The 23942-nt window shown below is 40.1% G+C and overlaps 1 protein-coding gene across 2 annotated transcripts; it reads left to right on the top strand.

Annotated features, from left to right (window-relative positions):
- The first annotated feature begins 4734 nt into the window (after positions 1 to 4734).
- SLC40A1 (solute carrier family 40 member 1) lies at positions 4735 to 21043 on the top strand. 2 transcript variants are annotated; one of them, XM_071434468.1, is made up of 8 exons: positions 4736 to 4998; positions 5208 to 5275; positions 9437 to 9596; positions 10380 to 10495; positions 10818 to 10944; positions 13909 to 14151; positions 15988 to 16647; positions 17740 to 21043. In XM_071434468.1, exons 1-8 carry the CDS (start codon positions 4959 to 4961, stop codon positions 18057 to 18059), a joined length of 1734 nt encoding a protein of 577 aa, XP_071290569.1. In that variant the 5' UTR covers positions 4736 to 4958; the 3' UTR covers positions 18060 to 21043. The 2 variants fall into 2 exon arrangements, with proteins under 2 accessions (XP_071290570.1, XP_071290569.1); XM_071434469.1 differs by lacking the exons at positions 10380 to 10495; positions 10818 to 10944 and having other exon boundaries at positions 4735 to 4998.
- The last annotated feature ends 2899 nt before the right edge of the window (positions 21044 to 23942 follow it).

Below are 23942 nucleotides of genomic sequence, written 5' to 3'. Positions count from 1 at the left end.
TTTTATTGTTTAGTAACAGAACAATGACACCCGATAGGAGACGAACTGCAGTAAGTTCTAATGAAGAAAACAAACCAAATGAGCTAAAATTGCAGATAGGCTGTTATCTTACCCTCCAGACTCATTTCAGTCCCTTCCTCAACACAGTGTTCCAGTTCAAGTAAATAATTCCCTCTCTTGAGAGTGGATGTGCAGTATGATATAGGAAGTTAGCATAAATGTTACTCTTGACATTTGAGTGCAAAACATCCACTTGTCCCTAAGTAGATGTGGTGACTTCTTTTCTTTTAATTACTTTTTTCTCATTTGGTACAAGATGTTTTCTTTATTTGAGTTTAGGGTACAGTGTTTTCTTATGACTGAGAAAGATTGGACAAAAGGAGTCTCTCGTTGAAACCAGTTGTCCTATAACATATGGCATAACATATAAGGTATTATTTAAGTTGTTTTGGTCACTAGTCAGGCTATCACTTATCAGTTACAAACTTTTAGCTGCTCATGTGAACACAGAGCTGGTTAGGCTCCCTGAGCTGGAGTTGTGTAGAAGCTAGATAGTTTTAGCTTCTCCAAACAATGCTCTCAATTCTGAATTTGCTGGAGGTTCTGCATGGTTTTCTCACAAGAGTTTGTCACAGGAGCCTAGCTCTGGTCCTGAAAATAATGATTGTTTCAGGTTAAAATGACTGATCTGTCATTTAGCCCTGAGAGACGGGAGCTGTCACTTTGAAATCTGAATGTAACAAATCCCATAAGAGCATCCCACTGTGGATCCTAGAGAAAGTGGGAGGGAGTAGATGTCTAGTTAATGACCATTAGTAGGTATAGATGTTCAGATTGCTAACATGTAAGTGACATGAACAGGTCTGGAGTAAAACCTGGGAGACTTTTCTATCCCACTTCTGCCTTTTTCCCTGTGCAAGAGCATTGCAAACTTGGAGTGTCAGCTGATACAGGTGGCAGTTCTGGGAGTTGAACATGTGGGGTTATGAGCAGCAGAGCCACAGCTTCCCATGCCTAAGTCATAGCAGGGAGCAGTGCAGTAAAGGCTTCTGAGGTTCACCCTTCAAAAGACACAGATTATATATATTCTTTCCAGTTTTGCTTGGCTGCATGTGAGCTAAATGAATAAAAAACCACTTTGCACACCAAGAGGTGTGTCTTAATGAAGAATGGCAACAGCATGATAATTAAACTTCATGAAACCTCAGAGTGTAAGATCTGAGTGTGCATGAGGTCTCTCACTATGATTCATGCCTCTTTGGTTTAACCATGATGACAATTGTGAGTATTATTTGGTAAAATTGCTATTGTTCTACATTCAGCAGCTCTATTACAAGCACAGTGCTTAAAGAAGCTGCCACTGATGTGGGCAGTTGTTTAAAGCCAAAATACATCCTTTCTTATTTTTGAAGCTGTGTCTTTCCTAAAAGTGTATCTTTGACTATTACTGACATCATAGTTATGCACTTACCAATAATGAAAAAATTTCAGTTGTTTACATCTTATAGTTTAATTGTTGCCCTTGTTGCCAGAAAAATTAAATATAAGGGTTTTTTTTTAGACACCTGTCTTATTAGAAATACTTTGAAGAAGGAATGCCTTTTGAATGAAATTTTTTATATTTACACAGAAACTTTAAAAATCTAAAAACTAGTTTCGTGTTTATATTTCTTCATTCAAATAATAACTATTATATTAGTAATATATTTTTAAGAAAGCTTATGGAATTTATCCACTGAAAAAACTTTAGCTAGGAAGACTATAACATAAATATATGTCTTGTTAATTCAAATGTCCATGTTCATTCTGCCAGTGACCATTAGTCAGGCCTGGTCTCAAATCCATGGCTGGTGTGCTGTGCCATTGTGTAAATTGTTGCAAGACTCCTGAGTCAGGGATGTACCAAGTAAAACTGGCAACTCCTCTCATACAACTTCCAGCTATTAAACATCCTAAATACATCAGAAATTTGTAAATGTTGTGAAAAGACTCTGGTGAGCCAGTCAACCTGAAAAAAAAATGTGCATCTTTAAAAATATATTTACAGGGGCTTCACAAAGCAATCTGATAAAATTTGGATTTATAAAAATATTTGAGGCTTTTTTTAGCAGCATCTTAGATGTAAAAATCAGTGTTCAAGCTACTGTATTATGTTGGACATCAGTACTGTAAGGGGAAAAAACTGAGCACAGACTTACTTTAATAAGCATGTTGGGAAGATCATCAGCAAAGTGGTGGCAAATTTAGGAGAACTATGAATTTCCCCTACCTCCCAACTCCCCTGCTTTTGGAAACACCTCACAAATCAGCTATGGCCTTTTAGCTATATGTCTAAGTCCTCTGGACATTTGGCAGGGAAATTGTTAGAGAAGGGTATAACACGCATGCCTGTGGATGTAAGAAATTCTGGCTGGTGCCTGCTGGCAGCAAGTGCCCTGTGTCATTGTGAGCAGTGACTCTGGCGTGGCTGGGACAGGTGTGAGCTGCAGTGGACAAACTGCAGGGTTTATCTGCACCGTGCAGTCCTGTGCAGCACTCCCTGTGCACTGAGGACAGGTGTGAGCTGCAGTGGACAAACTGCAGGGTTTATCTGCACCGTGCAGTCCTGTGCAGCACCCCCTGTGCACTGAGGACAGGTGTGAGCTGCAGTGGACAAACTGCAGGGTTTATCTGCACCGTGCAGTCCTGTGCAGCACCCCCTGTGCACTGAGGACAGGCTGACCCCACTGCACACACAGTACAGCCTCAGCTGCCATCCCCTAGAGCAGCATCCCAGACTCACTCTGTGCTCACTCTGTGTCCTGCTGGACACATTCTTCCATGTGAGAAATCCCAGAGACATAAAGTAACCAAAGGATGTTGTCCATGTTTGCTTTGCCTCTTGGCATAGCTTAAATATCACCCAAACCCAATTCATTACCAGTAGGAAAAATTGCCAAGATGATGATTTCACCTATACAATCCAATTGAGTGTTCAGTGAACACTCAATCAGAAATGATTATTTAAACTCTAATTCTAGAGAACTAGAAACTAGAGAGCACATCATTCTCTAGTAACAGAAAAGGTCTAACCAGCAGTACTGTGCTGTTAGGTGTTACTGCTGCTGCTCTATCACATATACGTGTGTATGCTTTATGTACCTCACAGACCAGATCAGACCCCATCAATCCAGTAACCAAACCATAACAGTGCCACCAGGGACAGGACTGGAAAAGATGTGAGTCCAATGGCATAGCCTGCAATGGAGCAGGACAGGCATCTGTGACACAGAGCTCCTCCAGATTCTGCTGCCTTCCTGCTGAGATACAAGTAACAGCCAGGGCTTAGACCCGAGTTCATCTCTGTGTCTACCTGTGGAATACACTGCCCTTGTCAGCAGAAGTGCAAGGATTGACAGTTAAGAGACTTAAAACCACTAAATAGCCGTTTTGATATGCTGTAGGGTTTTTATTTAACATGGAATAATAATATTAAAATTGTTAAGGTTTAGGAAAAGTAATTATCTTTTTAGCTGTTAGTAAAAAGAGTACAGTTTAAGCAGTAAGGCTGTATAAGAAAAACCATAAAAAATTTACTCTGCTTTTGATGACAATCTGAGAAAAGATTTCCTGCAAAATTTAAAGGAATATACCATAAGAAGAAACACTTAACTCACCTAGGATAACCAATCCCATTAAAATAGCAATTGTAGGCTTCCTATATTTATATTGAATTTTATTTCTGAATTATTTTTTCCCAAGGTATAGTTCCCATTATGCAAAGTATAATCCATGATTCATGCATAGAAAGTCATCTAATTAATGTAAGAATACTTTGAACAAGATCACAGGAGTGGCAACACCAGTACAGGTTATTGGTCTGTTATGTCAGGCATTTGCTTCTGGGGTGGCCTATATACTTGGGGTAAAAAAACCAACCAACCAAAAAAAAAAAAATCAAACAAAAAACCACACAACCCAAACCAAAAGCAATTTTATACACAGAGGAGGGAACTTCACAGTATTACACAATGGAAATATAATCTCAGCTCTGGCAGCCAAGAACAATCATTATTATTTCAACCGCACAAGGGGATAGATAATTCTTAAATATTTTCACAGTATCCTGAAAAAGATCTAGCTTATTGTACATTTTGACTGTTTCTTAAGTTCTATAAACATGCAGTTTTTTGAGGTGGTCAATACCAAAAGTAGGTCACATAGTGTGCAAAAAAGTATTTATGGTAGGAACTGGGATGCTTCATCTGAAGCAGAGAGCCTGAGCCAGCAGCAACTGGGTCAATTCTACACCACCTTCATTAGAATAAAAATGTCATTTGAATTAGCTTAAATTTTGGTACCCTGTTTACGTTTTTTTTTTTTACTTGGAACCTCAGAATTGACAACACTGTCCTTTGCAGCGTTTCAACCACAGGCTTGAGGTAATTGGCGCTTCTCTTACAACCCCAGCTTCTTGAATCTGCATATTCAAGGACGTCACGTTTTTTAAGATGCCAGAAAACAAAAAGGGAACAGCAGAGAGCCGCGGCAGAGGCAGCACTAAGGTGCTCATGGTTGCCGGGGTGCCAGCCGCGGTGCCCGGAGCCGAGGCTCAGCACCGGGCGCTGCCCCCCGGAGCCGCTCGGGGCGCCCCTCCTGCTCCGCCGGGCTCTGGCGGTGCCGGGGCTGGGGCCGCCCCCGGGGCGGGCCGGGCCGGGCGGGGGCGGTGCCGCGGCCGCTACAAAAGGCGCTGCGCCGCCGATTCCCAGCCAAAAGCGTCGGCTTTGGGCAGCCCAGAGCTTCGAGCCGGGCGTCGAGCGGCGCTCGGCCCCTCCGCGGCGGAGCGTCCCCGCCGCCCGCGGCGCATAAGGCCAAGGCTTTCCGACTTCAGCTACAGTGCTAGCTAAGTCGGGGAAGGCAACACGGAGCGAAGCCGCGTGTCCCCCCCCCTTCTCTCGGCAGCGGCGGAGCGGGCCGGCATGGCGCGGGCAGCGGAGCCGGAGGGCCGGCGGCGCGGCGGTCAGTGCGGACGGACCGGCCCCGAGCGGTTCCGGGCGCGGGTGACCGGGCGGGGCTGCCCGCGGGTGGGGGGCACCAAATCGCGCCGTGTCCCGGTGGCGCCTCCGCTCGCAGAACGGTGTCCACGGCAGCGAGCTGTGCCTGCTGTACCGAAATGCGGTGGATGTGCCCGCATTTGCTTTAGCATCTGTTTCTTATTTCTCATTTAGGATCTGTGATTGCCTATTTTACGTCTGCAAAGTTTCTTCTTTATCTTGGACATGCACTGTCCACTTGGGTAAGTAAAATACTGCCCTGGTAGAAGTAGGATTTTATTAATCTGGCTATGATTTACCTGAGCTTTATTGGTGCTTTCCAAACATCTTCACAAATTAGCACACCACCGTAGAGGTCTTGTTACAACACTTTGCTGTTAAAAGTCTTCATAATCTTTGCAAGATATCTTACAGGAGGTGTAGTTATAGTGCAGAGTAGTGCAGTGGTCAATTTTTGGAAGGATTGGTTCTGTACCTTTTAATGTTTTTAAAAAACTGTAGAACCAGTGAGACTCTTTATAGAGGGGCAGAATGAGAGACAGCCCATTGCAGCGTTATATGGAAAGGACTCATGTTTACTAATGTGAATTGCTCAGTGTTTACAATGGACTCAATACTGCCACTCATGAGCTAACTGGTTGACAGCATCAGGAGTTGTCCTCTTTTAAATCGCTTGCCTCTTGAAATTATTTCCTTTTGTGCTAATATAACTTACTATACCAGCTTTTACTCACTTGAAGAATACTTAAAAAAAAATAGCTACCTTAAGATATGCACTAATAATAGACAGTCTGATTCTGTTCCACAGAATAAAATTAAGAATATGTGTGTATTTTAACACAATCTTAAGTCTCCATACAATGGCTTGGTTCAAAAATAAATGGAAGGTTTCCCCTCATTTTCTTTGTTCTGTGTTTTGGTCTGGTCTTGGAACATTTGGATTGGTTTGATGTATGTGTTGAACAAATGGCTGATCTCCAGTTACAACAGCGCATGCCTGACTCTGGAGCTTCTTGCTTTCGCTAACCTGAAAGGTCGTACTGATGTTTCTCTTAATGAAAACAGTCTTTAGTGGTATCAAATGTTTGTTTAAACAAATGCAATATTTTGGCAGTTGTTAATATTAAAAAGCAGCGAGCCACACAGCTCCTTCAGAAGTCAAGACTTACTTCCTGCCACAGTTTTTGTCAGTCATGCCCACGAAGTGTCTCACTGGCAATTTGGCCAACCCTGCTTACTCCTTTGTGGCCAGTGCTTCCCAGCTCTGTGGTGGGCTTGTTCTGAGTCCCTGAGTAAAGGTGGCAAAGCAGAGTTAGAAAACAATCTTGTGCACAGTAACAAGTGATAGACTACAAGATGTCTGTTTAGCAATATTAATATAACCTGGTCAGGTCCTGGTGGGTTTTGTGCTGAAAATCTTGACTCAAAACACCCCTAACCAAATCTGCTCAAACAACAGAAGTTATTCTGCAATAGCTTGTTTTGACAGAACTGGGTGCAGGACTTCACCTTTTGTATCTCCTAAGCTTTGGTGTTCCTGTAGTGTGAAAGTTTTTGCTACCAGAAACAGTAAACAAATACCTGACTCTTCAGAACACCAAGTAATAGATCATCTTTGTTTTAGAATGGCTCTGTCCACAATGCAAAACTCAAGAGAAACGGGGTTTTGCTGTTGTTGAGAGAGCTGATTAGGTTTTTGTGTTACTATGCCATTCCCAAATCCCAAGAGAAGTTGTAAATGATTAAACATGTCACATCTCCAGAAGTGTTCAGACTTGAACAAAGTCCAGACTCCGTTGGGCCCTTGCTCAGTCAAGTGTTTGAATGTGTGCCTGGCCTCAGGGATCTTAATGGGCTGGCCAGCAATGCTGCACTGGGGTCCCAGACCTTATGCTGTTGGTGTCTGTCCCTCAGCAGTAAAGGAACAGCATGGAACTGGGTTCACCTTCTTGGTGTCAGGCCTAATGTTTTCCTGGAGATCAGCTGATTCCGACTTCCAGCCTTATCTGTGCCCCTCAGGAGGCTGGCAGTAGGTGTGGCCTGGCTATTCCTCAACTTGTTGGCTTCAGTTCTGACATGGATTGTATACATTCAGTATAAGGGTAATTATAATTACAGAAGGGGAGGAGCTGTCTTTAAAAGGATAGTGATGCTGAACAGCTGTAGCTATTTAAAAGTTCTCAAAAAGGCACATTTGAAGGTGGGACTAAGTGTATGTAATGATCTGTCTGTTTCTCTAAAGAATATTTGCTGTTCAAATTTCAATAGCTCTTAGCTTGAAATAACATACCTGCTACAAAGCTCTGCAATCCACTAATATTGTTCTTCTTTATCTTTGCTTATTTTTTATGGTTTTTAATTCTTGAAAGAAAATCATACTTTCTGGTTGTAACATCTGTGGTTTCCCCAAAAATCTTCTCTGTGGGTTGACCTGATCAAAATACTCTGGGTAAATGTGTTGGATAAAGTTGAACAGTGTTCACAGGCTCTCAGATAAGTGTGCAGCAAAACAGGAGTCAAAAGAACCTTTCTGCGAGTTTGAAGTGAAATTCAGGTTTTTTTTACTCTGACAGTAGTGACTGGCACTGACTTGCACGTGCTTAGATTTCTTTTTGAAAGTGCCTTTTTCATTTTGTCTGGAACATCTATGCATAAAGAAAAAACCCAAAATTAGTATGAAAGGTTTTTTTGATCATTTTCCTAGCTCAATAAACAGTTATCCGGGTTAATTCACCTGCATGTGTTTTAAGTGAAATTCTATAAAGTACCATCTCAGGAGGTCATATTAAATTTAAGTGAAAGCTGGAATTGGGAAATGATATGCCTGTGGATTCATTGCTAGGATATTTTCTATGTATGTCTGCTAACTAGCCATGGAATGTTAAGCGGAACATATTTACAGAAGTCTTTAGGTGTCTCTTGAGTGAAAAATGGTTTATAATATATGAGGAGACACAAGATGATCATGCTTATAGTAACACTTGTCAATTTAGTTTAAAAAAGCGTACAAAATACCCTGGGGTTTATTTGGAAAGATGGAATTTCTCTTCCCATGATTGGAGTGTAATTTTTTTCAACCTGTGTTTAAGGAAACAAGTATCAAAGTTTACATGTTACAATGTTTGCAGAAAACTCCAGTGAACTCAAATAACATTAAGAGGCAAGTGCTTTTTGTGTCTGTACTATACTGTGGGCTAATCACACTTTGCAATTATTTTGACCCTCCAAATAGTATGCTTTTTATGTAGCTTTTGATTGCTGTGTTACATGGTTAGATTTGGCTGGCTTTGATTTTTAAAAGTTCTTTTATGTTACACCTCCCCCAGCCCTTCCGAATATTTGAGGTCTTTAGAAATTTGCACTCTTTGCTGTATCACATAGCAACTATTTATTTAAGATAAGGCAACAGAAGAAAACAGTTTCATGTTTGGTTTGTAGGAGACTAATGTTAGAGACCCTTATTAAACAACCTGTGTGCCTTAGAATGGTATGAATGATTTCTATTCATCTTTTTTTTTACTGATTACACAAAGGATTTTTCTGTCATGTATTTCTGCAATATGTTCAAAAGTGAAATGAGATGTGACAAAAATACCTCCATGTATTTATTAGCAAACCTGAGAATGTTTTGAATAGAATGAAAATGACTTCACTTGGATGTGTTTTAACAATTTGGGGGTCCTTTTTGTATGTGTAGCAAGTGATTATCAGGACATGAATGTGGTTTTTTTTAAGCACTGGGTTAAATTAGCAATAGGCTGAACTAGCAGTGAGTTTACAACAGGTTAAATGAGCTATGCTATTCTACCTCCTCTGGGTAATATGCCAGTGCTGAACACTAAAAACAGCTCAAGTCCATTGATTTTAGAAACTTCAGTTAACATTTACCTATATCTATCCTGAGTTGTATGATGACTTGTTTCCACTTGACTCACTCTTGTGTTATAAAGCAGCAGTTAAGCTTTGATCATCTAAGAGCAAATTGCTGCCTTGAAAAGTTATTTAAATAGTGATGGTAAATCTGTTGTTAATATTTGATCTGTGCCGGAGAATTTGTGTAAGCTTTTTGAGGTTTGTTGGATGTGTCTGGTGACAGACTTTGTCCAGTAATATACTAATAGAAAATATCTGGGATTTTTGGATTTGTGGTATTACAAGCTGTAATGATCCACTTGATTAGGATAGATGATCTTAATGACACTGGGATAAAATCAATGGTGACAGGATGTATTAATCAACAAACTCCTAAGAAACCAACAACCACAAAAACCCCACAGCACCTCTGTGCATGTAACAAACCTCTATTTTAGTCCAGGCTTTTGGCAGAGCTTTAGTAAACCATTGAACCTGTGTACCTGTAAAGAGCAACCAGTAATGTTGTGTATGTTCTCTTCCCCTTCAAGGGAGATCGGATGTGGCATTTTGCCGTGTCTGTGTTCCTGGTTGAACTTTACGGCAACAGCTTGCTCCTGACTGCGGTCTATGGCCTGGTTGTGGCGGGATCAGTTCTTCTCCTGGGAGCCCTTATTGGAGACTGGGTGGACAAGAACTCCAGGCTCAAAGGTTAGATGCCTTGAGCAGGTTATTTACCTTCCAAATTCATGTTTAAAAGGTGAAGCTGGCAGTTATATGAGAATGAGGCTTGCTCATCTAAGAAGGGCAGATGGTTTCAGAGTGGTGATGGTTACACAGAGATACTCTCAAAGACAAGAGGAAAACATTTTTAAGTCATGTGTTTGTTACTCAGGCCAAATCCATGTGATGTGTAGAGGTGTATGGAAACACAAAAGGTAAAATATATGTAACTTTAAGGGCTACAGACCAAATTCTGTTTACGTTAAAACACTAATATACACCTGTATTTTTGTTGTCTTTTATCTGGATACAAACATCTTTCACTTAAGTGTAAACACAATGTGTTTGCATTGTGCATTTTGCATATACACTGTAGTCTGTTTTACAAATAAAATAGGATCAAGTTCTTCAAATGAATTTTTGCTTTCCAAAAATTTTCAAAATAGTATTTTTTCCATGGTAGGTTGAAGATGAATTTCAGAGGCTTGAGCTAGGTTTTTACTACTTGAAACAGGGACTTTGAGAGAAGACCTACATTGAGTGTAAATCAGGAGCTACAAAGTTACAATAGACATTAGTTTGTTTTTCTAAGACAATGGAAGATTCAGAGTCTACTATAAAGTATACTTTTGCCACTTATCTTTTGAGGGAGACTAGGAAAACAAAGCTATTTAATAAATCTGTGTGTGTTCCTTAATTATGTCCACCGTAAGGCTATAGTTAGCTCATTCTTATGTTCATAACTGTTGCTCTCTGTTTGGTTTAAAACAGTGGCCCAGACATCCTTGGTTGTGCAGAATTCATCTGTCATCCTGTGTGGTGTTATCCTGATGATTATCTTCTTGTTTAAGACACAGCTCTTGACATTATACCATGGATGGCTTCTTGTGAGTGCTTCAACTTGTTAATAAGAAATTAGTTTATGAAGAAACTTTAGGAAGCATGGGAGATGGATGAATTTTTATCTTAATCTTTAATTCTTTAATCTGTACAGACATTTCTGGGAGCCAAAACTGGCAAATGAAACTGTACTTGTTAGGTAAACAGATATGATGATTGTTTTCTGCTAGGAATTGTAGATTTGATCTTGTTTTGTGTGAAGAATAATGCTGAAATGTATGGAATCAAATATAAAAGTCTTTTCTGCTTGTGTAGAAAGTGGAGATGTCCATCAGTTTTCTCACGTACTCTTTCCCCTCATCTCTCTAGACATTGTGCTATATCCTGGTTATCACAATAGCAAATATTGCCAATTTGGCCAGCACTGCCACAGCGATCACAATTCAGAGGGACTGGATTGTTGTGGTTGCAGGGGAAGACAGAAGCAAACTGGCAGGTGAAATATATTGCCTTTATAATACCTTGCATGTCTTACTTTCCAAGCTTGATTTTATTTTTGTTTTAAGACTAGAGTTTTACAGAGATCAGTGCATCTTTGAATTCCAGATATTATGAAAAAAATCAAGTAAACGGGCAGCCTTTATTTTGCTCTTCCTTGCTCTGGACTACAGCTACCAAGATCACAAATTACTGTTGTGATTACAATTCAGTTAGGTATTCCCAAACTTGTTTTGCCCTCCTCTTAGTCCTGTTGCTGCTCTGTTAGGAAAACTAGTCTTGCTGAACAAGCCAAGTGTTGCAATACTTTATTTTTAGGTCCTTGGAATGAAACCGAGCACTCTTGCGTAACTGGGCTCCTCTCATAGGGATCAAAGAAAGATGCATGAAAATGAAGTCCAGAACAGTTAAGTAGGTATATTAGGGAATTGCCAGTAGGTAATACTGTGCATGCAGGCACATTTAAAACCTTGCATTTCTCTAGCATTAGATATCTAACTCAGAGCTGTGAACTTCCCTTCAGCTAGAATTGGAAGCTCTGCTTTCCTTTGACATTGGGTACTTTTGAGCATAGACTACAGATGAAATACTTTCTAGGCAAAAGATTGTTTGCTTCTCTCCCTGTGCCCTGCACTTGCACAGTGACATTGATACTACTAGGAGAGAGAATTAATTCCCATTTATATCCTATATCCTTGGTAGTTTTGAGACTTCTTGGATGTGAGAGACTGGGACTCACCAAGGCTGCACAATACAAATTGCATCAAAGGGTGTACAGCAATCTTTGGCTGTGCTGCTCCTCTGATTGTAATGAAGCAGCATTTTTTGTGATGAATTTGGCCAGGCTCTATAGACTCTGAATCAACCCCATAAGGGGACTTAAGCCTTCTCAGATAGAGGAACTGATACTGAGCTGCAAACAAGGCACAGAGCAGTTTAACATTACCCAGACCTCTATAGCTCACCTCTATAGTTTAGATACCTTCAGGCTTAGACAGCATTTCAGCTTCTGGACTCTAATTTTGTATAAAGCTGCCTGAATTGCCCATAGAGTTCAGAGTCCTTTTGGAAATTTCAATCCTGTATTCCAGATTTTTACTTGATGCTTATCTCCAATGAAGGAATTTCATCCCAGGAAAGGTTAATTCTTAGGTGAATTAAAAGTGTCATACTTTTATTTCCCAGTCTACAAATTATCTTCCTTAATCTTTTATTTTGACCTTGCAGTGCCTTTCTAGGTCATGCCTTTTGTAGAGCAGTAATACAGGTGAACTTTCTTTACATATGTGAGTCACAGGTAGAAAAATAGCAGCTATCTGTAAAAGTCTTAAGTTAATGAGAACTATTAAAACTTTTCTTGTTGTGTCAGATCTTACTCAGCAAATCATCTCCCCCATCCCTGTCCCACATAACACATGAGATAAATCACAGACCACACCTGCAGAGAACTGCATCCTGGGAGTCAGTCCTTCCTCCTTACTGCTTCATGAGCTCAGGCACAATTGTATGACCACTTATATTTTGTACTGAGAAATCAGGCAAGAGATTACTGTGAATTCTCTTATGACTTGATTGAGAATGAGAACAATCACTGGATTAAGCACCTTAGTTCAACAGATGTATCTGAGACATCCCTTCCAGACTGAACAGGCTTGTTTTCTGTTTAACCATTATGTAATCTGGAAACTATTGAAACTCCTTAATGTAAAAGAAAAAAATAATTAAAAGTAAGTGCTGACCCTGACTTTGCAGAAAATACTGTTGTCCATCTCTGCATTGTTACCTTTCCTCAAAGAGAAATCTTAGTAATGCAAGTTAGTGGAGTAGGGAAATAAAAAATTACCTTAACTTCTCCTTTGTTGCCCTTGATTAGTTTTTCTGCTCACTCTTTGTACCTTTTCTGAGTGGAATTATAACTCAATTCAAAAAACAAAGGTTAGTTGGTTGGAATTTTTAGAGCCAAATACTATGCAAGTATCTCACTTGACTGTTTGACTGAGGGTTAACTAGGTTAACATTGAATTTACTTTAAAATAGAGTAACCCAAATGTTTCTTTGAATGATAAGGACTAATTTTCTACAGATTCAATAAAGCAGCTTCACACTGATGTAGAATTTCACTTGGCCTTCACAAGCTCTAGTTTTACAGTAGGACTCTAAAAGGGGCTTCATGTGTGAAACCACTGTCTAGCAATTTGTAGGAGTGGAAGAATGGCACTATTAATTGGAAACTTGCTGGAACCCAGACAGCTTAATGACAGTAAGGCAGATAAGATTGAGGGTGAGGCATTCCCTAGCAGCAAATGAAAGATGCATTTGTGCTGAGAATAGGTTGCTTATTTTGACTGTAAACATCAAAGGACCAGTAAGGAGTGAGGACTTTGCTCAGTAAGATCTAAGGATGCCTACAACTGCCATCAACCAATGTGATTTAACAAGGAAATGTAAAAGCCATTTCAAAGTTCTGCTGCTATCACAGTGGTTCTTTGGCCACCAGTTATTAGAAGTGAATGAAGGAGGCTAAGAATACAGTGTTCCAGTGTTGGGAGATAGTAATCTATCTTCCCAAGAAACAATTCCACCTTCTGAGATTCCTGGAGCTGTGCATGCTAGGTTTGAGTGTTACAGGGCTAGAGCTCAGAGTCTACAGTGTCAGTGCTGTGTAAAAGTGATGTCATCTCATGATGAATGTGCCACTGTGAGCCCAGCATGCTGAACCTGGAAGACCTCATGCAGGCAAAACTGACAGGAGTTGTGTTTTGGCTTACAAGCACCTTGGTTGATTGCAGTGAACTTAAATCTTGAAGCAGTCTGAAGGTGCCTCTGGTTACCTCTGGAGCCAGTTACAGTTGGAGCAAGGCTTGTAGCTTTACCTTTATACATGTGCAATTCACAAATATGTCAATGAATATTTCACTGTAAGTGTTCACCAGTCATTTCATCATCAAATAATTTCTGACAGATATGAATGCCGCAATAAGAAGAATTGATCAGCTGACCAATATCTTGGCCCCAATGGCTGTTGGTCAGATAATGACATTTGGCTCCCCCATGATTGGCTGTGGATTCATTTCTGGCTGGAACCTGATGTCCATGTGTGTGGAATATCTGCTGCTCTGCAAGGTTTACCAGAAAACCCCTACTCTGGCTCACAAATCTGCAAAAGTTGAAGCATCGGAACTGAAACAGCTGAATGTAAAGAAAGGTATTGAAAACACTGAAATGTAACTACTCAAATTCACTGTATATTCATTGCATCAGTCAAGCCAAGTGTTGACTTTTGTCTTCCACAGGCACTGCTTTGAGGCTAAATAGCTTTCTACTCCTAGCTTGGAGATTTCAGGTTTTGGGTATAGATACTAGAGACTCTAATCAAAGCAACACTACTTTGTGCAGCTTTTTCATAAAATAATTTCATAAAATGCAGCCACAGAATGAATTGTCTTCTCTTTGTTAACCCCTTAGAACAAGTGTGCCTTGTAACTTCAGGCTGATCATTAGGAATACTCCTACCCATCAATAAGCTGGACCAGGCCCTTGGTTCTGTAGTGTTTACAGCCTCTGTAAGACTATTCCTTGCTAACTCATCTCTGCTTGCTTACACATAGCACTGACAGGCTTTCAGGAGGTTCTAGAATAGATGGTCATACTTCTATTCTGGCATGACTTAATGATTTTTACATGCTGCAGGAAATGGTGGAGGAAAAAAAATAAACTTTTTTGGCCTTCAGCTCTGCTTCCTTGGCCAAGCAGTACAAGTGGGATTTGCAGTGTTGGTGACTATGGCTGTTACTACAAGTAACACTGAAATTGATACTAAAGTTACTTTAGATAGACTCAATATCAGAAATTTAAATTCAGAAGCAGACTTTTTATTGTGAAGTAGTAGAAATGTCAGATCCTGAAATGCTAAACTTAAGTGTTTCCCCATTTTTAAGGTAGCAGTATATAACACTACTGAAAGCTCATGTTATGGCCCCCAGCTGTAACATAGGTGGTGGGTTTTTGTCTTTTGTTATTGCTTTTTTTGAAATATGAAGAATTCCTGAGTTTTGTTTAAATGCTAACTAACAATCTTGTTTCAATATATGGTGCGTTAAAAAGCTGCTACTAAAACTACTGAAGAGATCTATCTTCCCAGCCATCCATGGTGGTAACAGCTGGTCCAGTAAGCTGTTGGACCTGACTGGTGGCAGTTGAGTATTAGAGAACAAGAGAGTGTAGAAGGCTCCAAAGCTTTGGCTTTTTAATACTTCTGGAGAATAGTAAGCATTTCCTACCTATTGACATTTGCTAAATGCTTCAATCTTTGCTGTTGTAATATTCTGATTTCATTAGAAGACTTGTGTTTTTAAAAGTTGAAGTACTTCATGTGTCTCACTTGCTGTATGTGGAGTTAGTTTTGAACTTTATAGCGTAAAAGCACTGCTCAGGTATCCAGACAATTGTGGAATTTGTCCTCCTTAGTAGTGTAAATAGTGCTGTGAGTTTTTGGATTTTTGTTTATGATCAGTGGAAGTGCCTTTTTCCTTCAGTACAGTGAGAATGGAATTGTAGAAATGCATAGGTTTTTGGTTTGTTGTTTCTTTCTTTTTAAGTCAAGCTTTGAAAGCTCTTGACTCTGGATAGGCTTCAGCCTTGACATGAGATACTGACAGATGTTTAAGTATGCCTTTTTTTTTCATTCAGTGCTTTTAAGCATACAAAGCTGTGTTAAAATGCCAACTGACACTGGCATTCATTAAACAAATAATTTCTCTGTGGAGCTGGGGCATTCTTGTCTAGAAGCAGGCAGTGCTTTTTCCTATCACTGTTTAATTAATTAAACTGATAGGGATAAACTGTTCTTGATCTTACTCCCCAGATAGGATTTTAGAAGGCTTTAAATGATTTTAGTTTAGGTAATTAAGAGAAAGCTTGGCAGTGGAGCTTGACTGATGCGCTTCTGCAGTAGTGAACTTCTGGCAAACAATCATCTGTTGCTTTACACTGTGCATTTTGCAGGCAGGAGTGTATCTGACAGCTCCATTTCTGTTTACAGAGAGTGACATGAAACCTGCTGAAGGAGTGCAGCTAATTATTGAGAAAGATGTAGCTGGCTTTGAGCCCCAGCAGGAGAAGGAAGTCGGCTGCGCTGCCCGGATTGCCGAACCTTTCATAACCTTCCGGGACGGATGGGTTGCGTACTACAACCAGCCGGTGTTCCTTGCAGGCATGGGCCTTGCATTTCTCTATATGACTGTTCTGGGATTCGATTGTATCACTACAGGCTATGCATACACTCAGGGGCTGAGTGGCTCTGTGCTAAGCCTCCTCATGGGTGCCTCAGCAGTCACTGGAATCATGGGAACAGTAGCTTTCCCTTGGCTTCGGCGCAAATGCGGCCTCGTTCGCACGGGCCTTATTTCTGGAGTCGCTCAGCTTGCTTGTCTGATCTTATGTGTCGTCTCTGTATTTATGCCTGGAAGTCCTATGGATCTGACTGTTTCTCCATTTGCTGACATCAGTGCCAGGCTGTTTGAAAATGAGCCATTGCCTACTATAGCATCTCCAGAACCTGAAAGGATTTTTGCAACTGGAATGCCCAACTTGGTAAACGGGTCTATTGCTCCTGCTAACAGTGACCCAGAGATGAGTCCTGAGCCTGTGCCTTTAATCTCTGTTAGTCTCCTGTTTGCAGGAGTCATTGCTGCTAGAGTTGGTAAGTATTACGTTTCTGCAATTTGGTTTAACATCTACTTTTAATTCTAAAAGTTAGTTACAGTGCCTGTCAACTAAGTAGAACTTTAGAGGCAACAATTGGAATGTTACATCTTGTTTCTGGGGCTGGCTGATTATACATCACATAAAAATGAAATGATCCTGCAAGAGTATCACTAGGGTGAAGACTGCAGTACTAACACCATGTATATTTTATGTCACTAATAGGAGAAAAGTTACCACATTTGGAGATTATTGTAACATATTTTTTGGAAAGCTTATCTCTAAATTATTTTTGTTCGCAACCAAATGAAACCACTTGTTACTAGGAAACAGCACCCAACACATCTGCTGTGAAAACCTTTGCATTTCAGAGTTTACTAAATTATTCCATTTATTTAAATTGCCTTGGCATTTAGAAGGAGAGCTTTGATTTGGATGACAGCTTAAGTTTTTGGGGTATTGCTGGTTAGCATAATATTAGTATCTGTCAACAGAATAGGCAGTCTAACATATAAATGTAATGAACAGTAATGGTCATCTGTAGAATCATTATCCTCAATTTCTGCAGTTTTTGCTGAATTCTGGAGGAATAAAATACTTGATTCACATGCATTAAGTTTTTTGCAAGATAGGCTTCTAAAGCTGAGTCATGAACAGACTAAACCAATATGGAAGCTGATGTCACCCATTTGAAATGTGTCTTCTGCATAGTTTAAAAGATGTTTGTGGTTTTTTTTTAATGCAGAACTTTAGTGATTGCACCTAGCATGAATACACTGTAAATAGCTGTAAGCCAGCTATTTAAACAAGAAAAGGATGAGTAAAACATTGACTCCTTAGTCATGATGAAACAGCATGTGACAGGCAACTTCATGTATCAAGTTTATTTATGTATTATTTCATGACATTTTTTGTAAAAGGAAAGTTAATTGCTCTAGACTGTGAGTGTGAAATCATTTCTAGTCAACAAGAGGATATCTTATGCTGTGCATTTTTGGCAGAAGTGAGTGCTTGGAAGGATGAATTGTGCCCGTGATGAGTTTGCCATGGGAAGCCCAGCAGTATGGATAATTGTTTTCTCTCTCCCTAGGCCTTTGGTCCTTTGATTTGACTGTCACACAGTTACTCCAAGAAAACGTCATAGAATCTGAAAGAGGCATCATAAACGGTGTCCAAAACTCCATGAATTATCTTCTTGACTTGCTGCACTTCATCATGGTCATCTTGGCCCCAAACCCTGAAGCTTTCGGCTTATTGGTGCTTATTTCTGTGTCTTTTGTTGCAATGGGCCACATAATGTACTTCAGATTTGCTCAAAAAAGCTTGGGAAAACAACTTTTTGTTTGTCACACTCCTGATCCCAAAGCAGCCCCTGACAGTTCACCACCTGGTAACACATCTACTGTCTGAAAGGATCCACTTCTCTTTACTAACTTGGTTTCACAAATACCATGGTTAAACACATATACTTCCTTTTATGACCCTGTTTGAGGTGTTTCTCTAGAGTTGAATGCATAACTTAGCTCTTTGGGGAAGCTTTCCCAAGAGAAAAAATTAGTTTTACAGTGACCCTGTAAAGGTTTCATGTTTGGCAGAGGACAGCCTGGCTGGATCTTGACAGCTGCAGTATCAAAGGTTCCCCACAAGTCTGGTGTTTGATCACAAAAATACTGTTCAAGTTCCATGGCTGACCCCTACAGTGATACTGTGGTTAAGTGGTTATACATACTCAATTTACCATGAATTCTGAATAATTCTTGTGTTCATTGAGTAAAATGAGGTCTTTCCTTTTTAGTTACTTCACAAGAACTTTTTATACAGTATTTGATTGTTTGGAGTTTTTCTCCAATATTCCTTTACCATGAACAGTTCTGCTCACCTTTATTCTTAAACTGGTGTAAACATCCTCTCTAAACATTGGATTTTGATGGTCCTTGTGGGTCCCTTCTCACTCACAATATCCTATGATCCTTCTTGATTCTTCTAATAAACAATTTTATCTTTTTTTTCCCAAAACCTTTATAGTATTTTATGTTTTGGTTTAACTTTATGGAAACACCTTTGCAGGTTTTTTGCATGTTTCCTTACAAATTAGAATACTGTTAGGTACAAGATATTGTATTACACTTTTGTTGCACTTCTTAGAGTAAAGCAGCCTCATTTAGCAGAAGCTATTGATGTAATATTACAAAGCATGGCTTTTAAATTACAAATGGCAGGTTTGCTCGGGTTTGATGTAGCAGAAAGTGCTAAGGTCAGGAGTACTGGTACAGGAAGATAAATTCTAGTGCTAACTTAGTTTTTGCCTCAGAGTACAAGCAGCTTTAGTTAATTTTCCAATATATCAGGCTTTATTAGGGTTTCTGAAAACAATTGCATTTGAAAATAGTTACTATTTCATGCAAAAGGTGGATTATTTGCATTTATCTGATGTGTATGTGAATTTTGACTTTGTTCTAAAATACTGCTAAACCAATGAGATGACGGATTGAGAGGCCCTCTAAAGCAACTTTAGAGCTATGTTAATGATACCTCCCCTCTGTTCAAGAAGTTCTTGCCTTTTTTGTTAGTTTTGTTTTGGTTTTTTTTACCCTGCATGTGTACTAACACAGTACTTCCATAGTCATTAACCCTACGTGCACTTTTGTGGAAATTACGCACTTTGCTTTCTCAGTAGAGTTGAACCTGGTGGTGTTCTGAGTTTTCCTATGGCTTGGCAGTCTGACTTCTAAATTTAAATATTGGTAAAATGTTTGTTTGCAGAACAAGTAGTATGTGAAAACATAATGTCAGCAACTTGTGAAAAGTATCCTCTGTAACTTTTAAGGGTTTTTTTAATTTTAGGTACTGTCCTTCACGGTCATATATGCTGCCAGACTCAGGCCTGGAATGTGTGTGAACTCCATTGAAATTAAAGGCGTTACACCAGGGCTGAATCTAGGCCAGTCATCACACATTTTGTAACAATTACATTATCCATCAAAGCATGTAAAGAACCTCTAGTGGCTTTTGTCTCAGATATACTGTTTTGTGAGAGGTGTGAAATGGAATGAATGGGAATCCAATGTACAACCAATGCACTTGTAGCCCATAGTTTTCAATATCTGGATGTAATGATTTTTCTCCTCTAATGGACCAAACCTAATAATTTCTCTATGTTGCTGAAAGCTTCTCAGGGATGTTTTCACTAGGTTTATAAGTGTTTATACTTCGACCAAGCATTAGGGTTTTGTTTTGATATAATAAAGTAAAATATGTAATTTAGAGTAGGTTTAAAATTTGTGACTCAATCCTGAGTCTAACTTAGGGAAAAGGGAATTTTGCCATCAGCAGAATTTGTCAGAAGACAAATAAAACAAGCTTATCTAGATTTGTAGAGTAAATATGTCCAAAGGATAGCTTTATGTGGTATATGATAAGTACACTAATAAATAAAATAGCTCTGATTTGCCAAATATATTTTCTCATGTGTATCTAATTTAAATTGGGACCAGATTTTAATAGTGTTAAATATAAATAAAGGTAGTCCAAATGTCAGTGAATGCCTCTATACTGCACTTTGAAAAACATCTGAATGCCACTGTATATCTTGGACTCATTGGCCATCAGGGAAACAAAGCTGAAAATGCAGCTTTTTTTTGTGCTGTCTACAGTGCACAGAAGCCAGGGTGCCTAAAATGTAATGCTGTAGCATAAGCACCAGCCATCCTAGAGAGGATGTATTTCTGAAGTCTAGAGAGCTCCAAAAATGTGACAAATAGAGCTGGGAGCATGCCATGTTCCTGCCTGTTTCCAAAGGCTTTTTTTTTTTTTTTTCTTTCTCCAAGAACAATTTAGTCTTGTTTAATTTGAGTAGCAATTTGTTTCATAAATAGTTCCACTAGATAGTGCAGTACTATTAGGAGAGGACTGGAGCCTTGTCTTGGGTAAACACTATGTGGTTAGGATTCATATGTGCACATCACAGCTGGAAGGCAAGACAATCCTAAAATAGAAAAGTGAATGCTAGTTTGAAGACAAACAAGGAAGTTTAAATTGGAAAAGTTGTGTGTATTGGTCTGCATTGGATGTCAAAAAAATTGTATGCTGCTTGAGCACAGCCCATTTGTGTGTGAATCCAAGATGTGTGCTGACACCTGTACTCAGTAGTGCTTTGAAGCAGTACGGAGCCTGAAGTCTTACTTAGCAGGATTTCATTAAGTAAGCATTTTTGGCCTTGTATTTATTTATTTTTTTTAAAAAAAAGGTCCAAATTGGATGAAAACTGCCCTTAAAATGTACGCACTAGAAATCAATCTTACCAGAATATTTTATTATACAACCTTATGCTGGACATAGTATTGATTTATGTATTACTGTTGTTAAAGCTAATTAATAAATTTGCATAAAACTTATTTGTCCTGTATTTTTCAGTTTGTGGGTATCTGGGTATGCTACGCTTATCATGGATCCTGTGTAGAAAGCTATTTTGTATGATGGGCTGGAACTACCATGAAGCACAAAGAGCATTGAGGAGGATGCAAATAACAAATGTTAAAACTTTCAATGACCTTGTTACTCTTTGGTGAATTGATTTTTATTTACCATCCACCGTACTAAGCTAACACACAAGAGATGAAGCTCTTGCAGCCTCAGCCTGGATCTTGCACTGGAAATAGAACAGTTTTGTGTCTTGGCCTGCTGAGCAACAGAAAGCAAATTATTTTACTTTGCCATGTATCTTTACCATACTGAATTTGGGATTATGGCCTTCTGTAGCAGCAACCTGTAGGTGAGAGCTCTGGGGATAGGAGTGGTCAAGGTTTAGTAGTCAAGTATTTTCAATGCTAAACCCAGAATGTTTCCTATAGGACTGATTCTGGCTTTGTGCATTAGGGTATGTTTGCACAAAGCATCAACCTTGACAAGGATGTTGCCTTGGTTCACTAGGAGCTCTCTCTACTGATTCCTCTTTGAACTGAGAGTTTCCTAGAAACAGACCTTTATGGTTGTTTGCCTTCTTCACTGCCACTTAAAATTAAGAACAAGTGTTAGAATACTGATTTGAAAATGTAGGTATACATATCCACCCCTGTAGATATAAAAGTACAGAGAAAAAGATTTGTGAATGATATTGTGTACTTAACAGGTAAAGAATATACTTCTTTAAACAGAAGAAGTCCCTTCACAATGTACTGTTTGATGGTTTCACTGTTTTTTTAAACTCAGCTGTAAACATTTTGCACAGCTTTGAGGTTTTGAAGCCCCTGAGGAATTCACTGCTCAGCAACTAAAGGTAAAATGATAGGAGATACCTACCACTGTTTGTTTGCTTGTTGCACTACTTTGCTTACCAGGTAGTTGAGATATCAGCCCTGCCTGTGGAGGGCAAGGTATATTGTATATTCTGTACTGTATTCTTCTCCTCTGAAATATTTAACTGCTTTTGTTTTCAAAAGCATTTTCAAAAAGTGAGCATGGGTAATGGGGTATGGAAGTTGAATCTTCCTAAAGGAAAAAGAGTGAGCTCAGACCCTTCGCTTTAAACTGTTTTGTTTCTTTGGTGAGAAATCTAAATCAGAAATTCCAAAGGAGAAAGTAGGTTCATATCAAGTAATTTTAAAATACTGCAGTCCCTTCTGTATTTGCTTCTTTAAAGTATATGGTGGATGTCCTAGGAATCAGAGTAAAGACTGTTTCTGCTAGGGAAGAGTGCAACTAGTGGTGTAGCTTTTCTGAGTCTAGCACTCTGGAGGTGGTAATGCCTTTCTATCTGCCTTAAGGCTGGCCCACTTCAGATTCTCCAGGAACATATTGTGCTGTACTCTGCATTCATGTCTTTCTCAAGTACTCAGTACTAGAGACGTTAGTAGTAAGTATTAGAGTAGTAGTCCTTTTTTCACTTGCCCTCTGTAGTTACTCATTCTCTTTCCTGCTTGTGAGTGCTTTAACTGCATGGTGTAATAAAAAGTATTTTATTCCTGGAATAAGACTATGCCTTTAGCTTCTGCTTTTGAAGACACAATTTTGCCCCTCTGAAGGGCAGAAAAAACTGAACAAGGATATTTGCTTAAGGGCTTGCAGGCAGTATGGACAAAGTGCATGCTGCTCAATAATACTTTTTCAAATACTTCAGCTTGTCCTTGTGTGGGTCAATATTTCTTTCTAGTTAAACTTTATTTCCCTTGTGGTCACAAGGGAAGCATGCAACTGTGTGCTTTTTACTCTTGGTATAGGGTGATGGAGCAATCTGTTTTCATACATGCAGTGTTAAGAGTTCTTAATCCTTTGTATAAAGTGTAAGGGAAGTTACTTCATTTACAAAATCTGGAGTCGCTTCCTTTGGCTGATAAGGGAAAGAGAAGGTACAGTAGATATCTAAGCATAACTCATTAAGATCAAAAAACCCCACCCACAACAGCAAAGAGTGGCTCAGAAAATATCCCAACTTTTTCATGGTAAGTCATTGTTGATGTCAGCAGGGAGGGAGACAGCATAACAGGATATCCTCATCCCAGTGCTGCCAGACTCGAGTCTGAGGGTGAGTCCTGCCTTGAGCAGCACCACCAGCGCAGTGTGGGTTTCCCTGTGCGTGTCCTTGGCCCGTGCCAGCTGCAGGAGCTGTGGCTCCTGCCCCTGCCTTGTGTCATCCTGTCCCTGCCACAGGGAGGTGGGCCTGCAGAGCTGCCCCTCCCCTGGTCTATGGGCAGGGCAGAGCCCGTGCTCCCATCCTGATCCTGGGCAGTGCCACAGAACAGAGCCTGTGCTCCCATCCTGATGCTGGGCAGTGCCCCAGAGCAGAGACTGTGCTCCCATCCTGATCCTGGGCAGTGCCACAGAGCAGAGCCCGTGCTCCCATCCTGATGCTGGGCAGTGCCACAGAACAGAGCAGAGCCCGTGCTCCCATCCTGATCCTGGGCGGTGCCCCAGAGCAGAGCCCATGCTCCCATCCTGGGCAGTGCCACAGAGCAGAGCAGAGCCCTTGCTCCCATCCTGGGCAGTGCCACGTGTGCACAGGGCCCGTGAGAGCTCTGAGGGAGGGATGGACCAGCTGACAGGACAAACAGCCCCAGCCTGGCTCTGTGCTCTGCCAAAGACCTTGGGGAGCCCAAACAGTCCCAGGCTTCTCTGCCCACCTGCTGAATCAAACTTGGAGACCTTTCTCTTTCATCATATTTGGATGGAATTAACCGAGTGGTTCAAAAGCTGTTTGTCAGGAAGTGAAGGAGGTGGCAGAGAACAGTGTGATTGAGCAAGTTCTGTGTCCTTGGAAAAAAGTGGGTAAAAATATGTCCTGTGTGAAATGTCATTACG

The sequence above is a fragment of the Agelaius tricolor genome, unplaced genomic scaffold, assembly GCF_023055355.1.
Source record: "Agelaius tricolor isolate 1412-34295 unplaced genomic scaffold, bAgeTri1.0.p SCAF_10, whole genome shotgun sequence".
Classification (NCBI taxonomy): Eukaryota; Metazoa; Chordata; class Aves; order Passeriformes; family Icteridae; genus Agelaius; species Agelaius tricolor.
Note: the sequence above shows the minus strand (reverse complement) of the source record. Positions and strands in the feature narration are given on the sequence as shown.

What these genes read in the sequence shown, in the direction of transcription:
- SLC40A1 (XM_071434468.1), top strand. Translation starts at nt 4,959, where the DNA reads ATGGCGCGGGCAGCGGAGCCGGAGGGCCGGCGGCGCGGCG. An exon ending in GGAGGGCCGGCGGCGCGGCG is followed by an intron (nt 4,999 to 5,207) that starts GTCAGTGCGGAC and finishes TTTCTCATTTAG; the next exon opens with GATCTGTGATTGCCTATTTT. An exon ending in GACATGCACTGTCCACTTGG is followed by an intron (nt 5,276 to 9,436) that starts GTAAGTAAAATA and finishes TTCCCCTTCAAG; the next exon opens with GGAGATCGGATGTGGCATTT.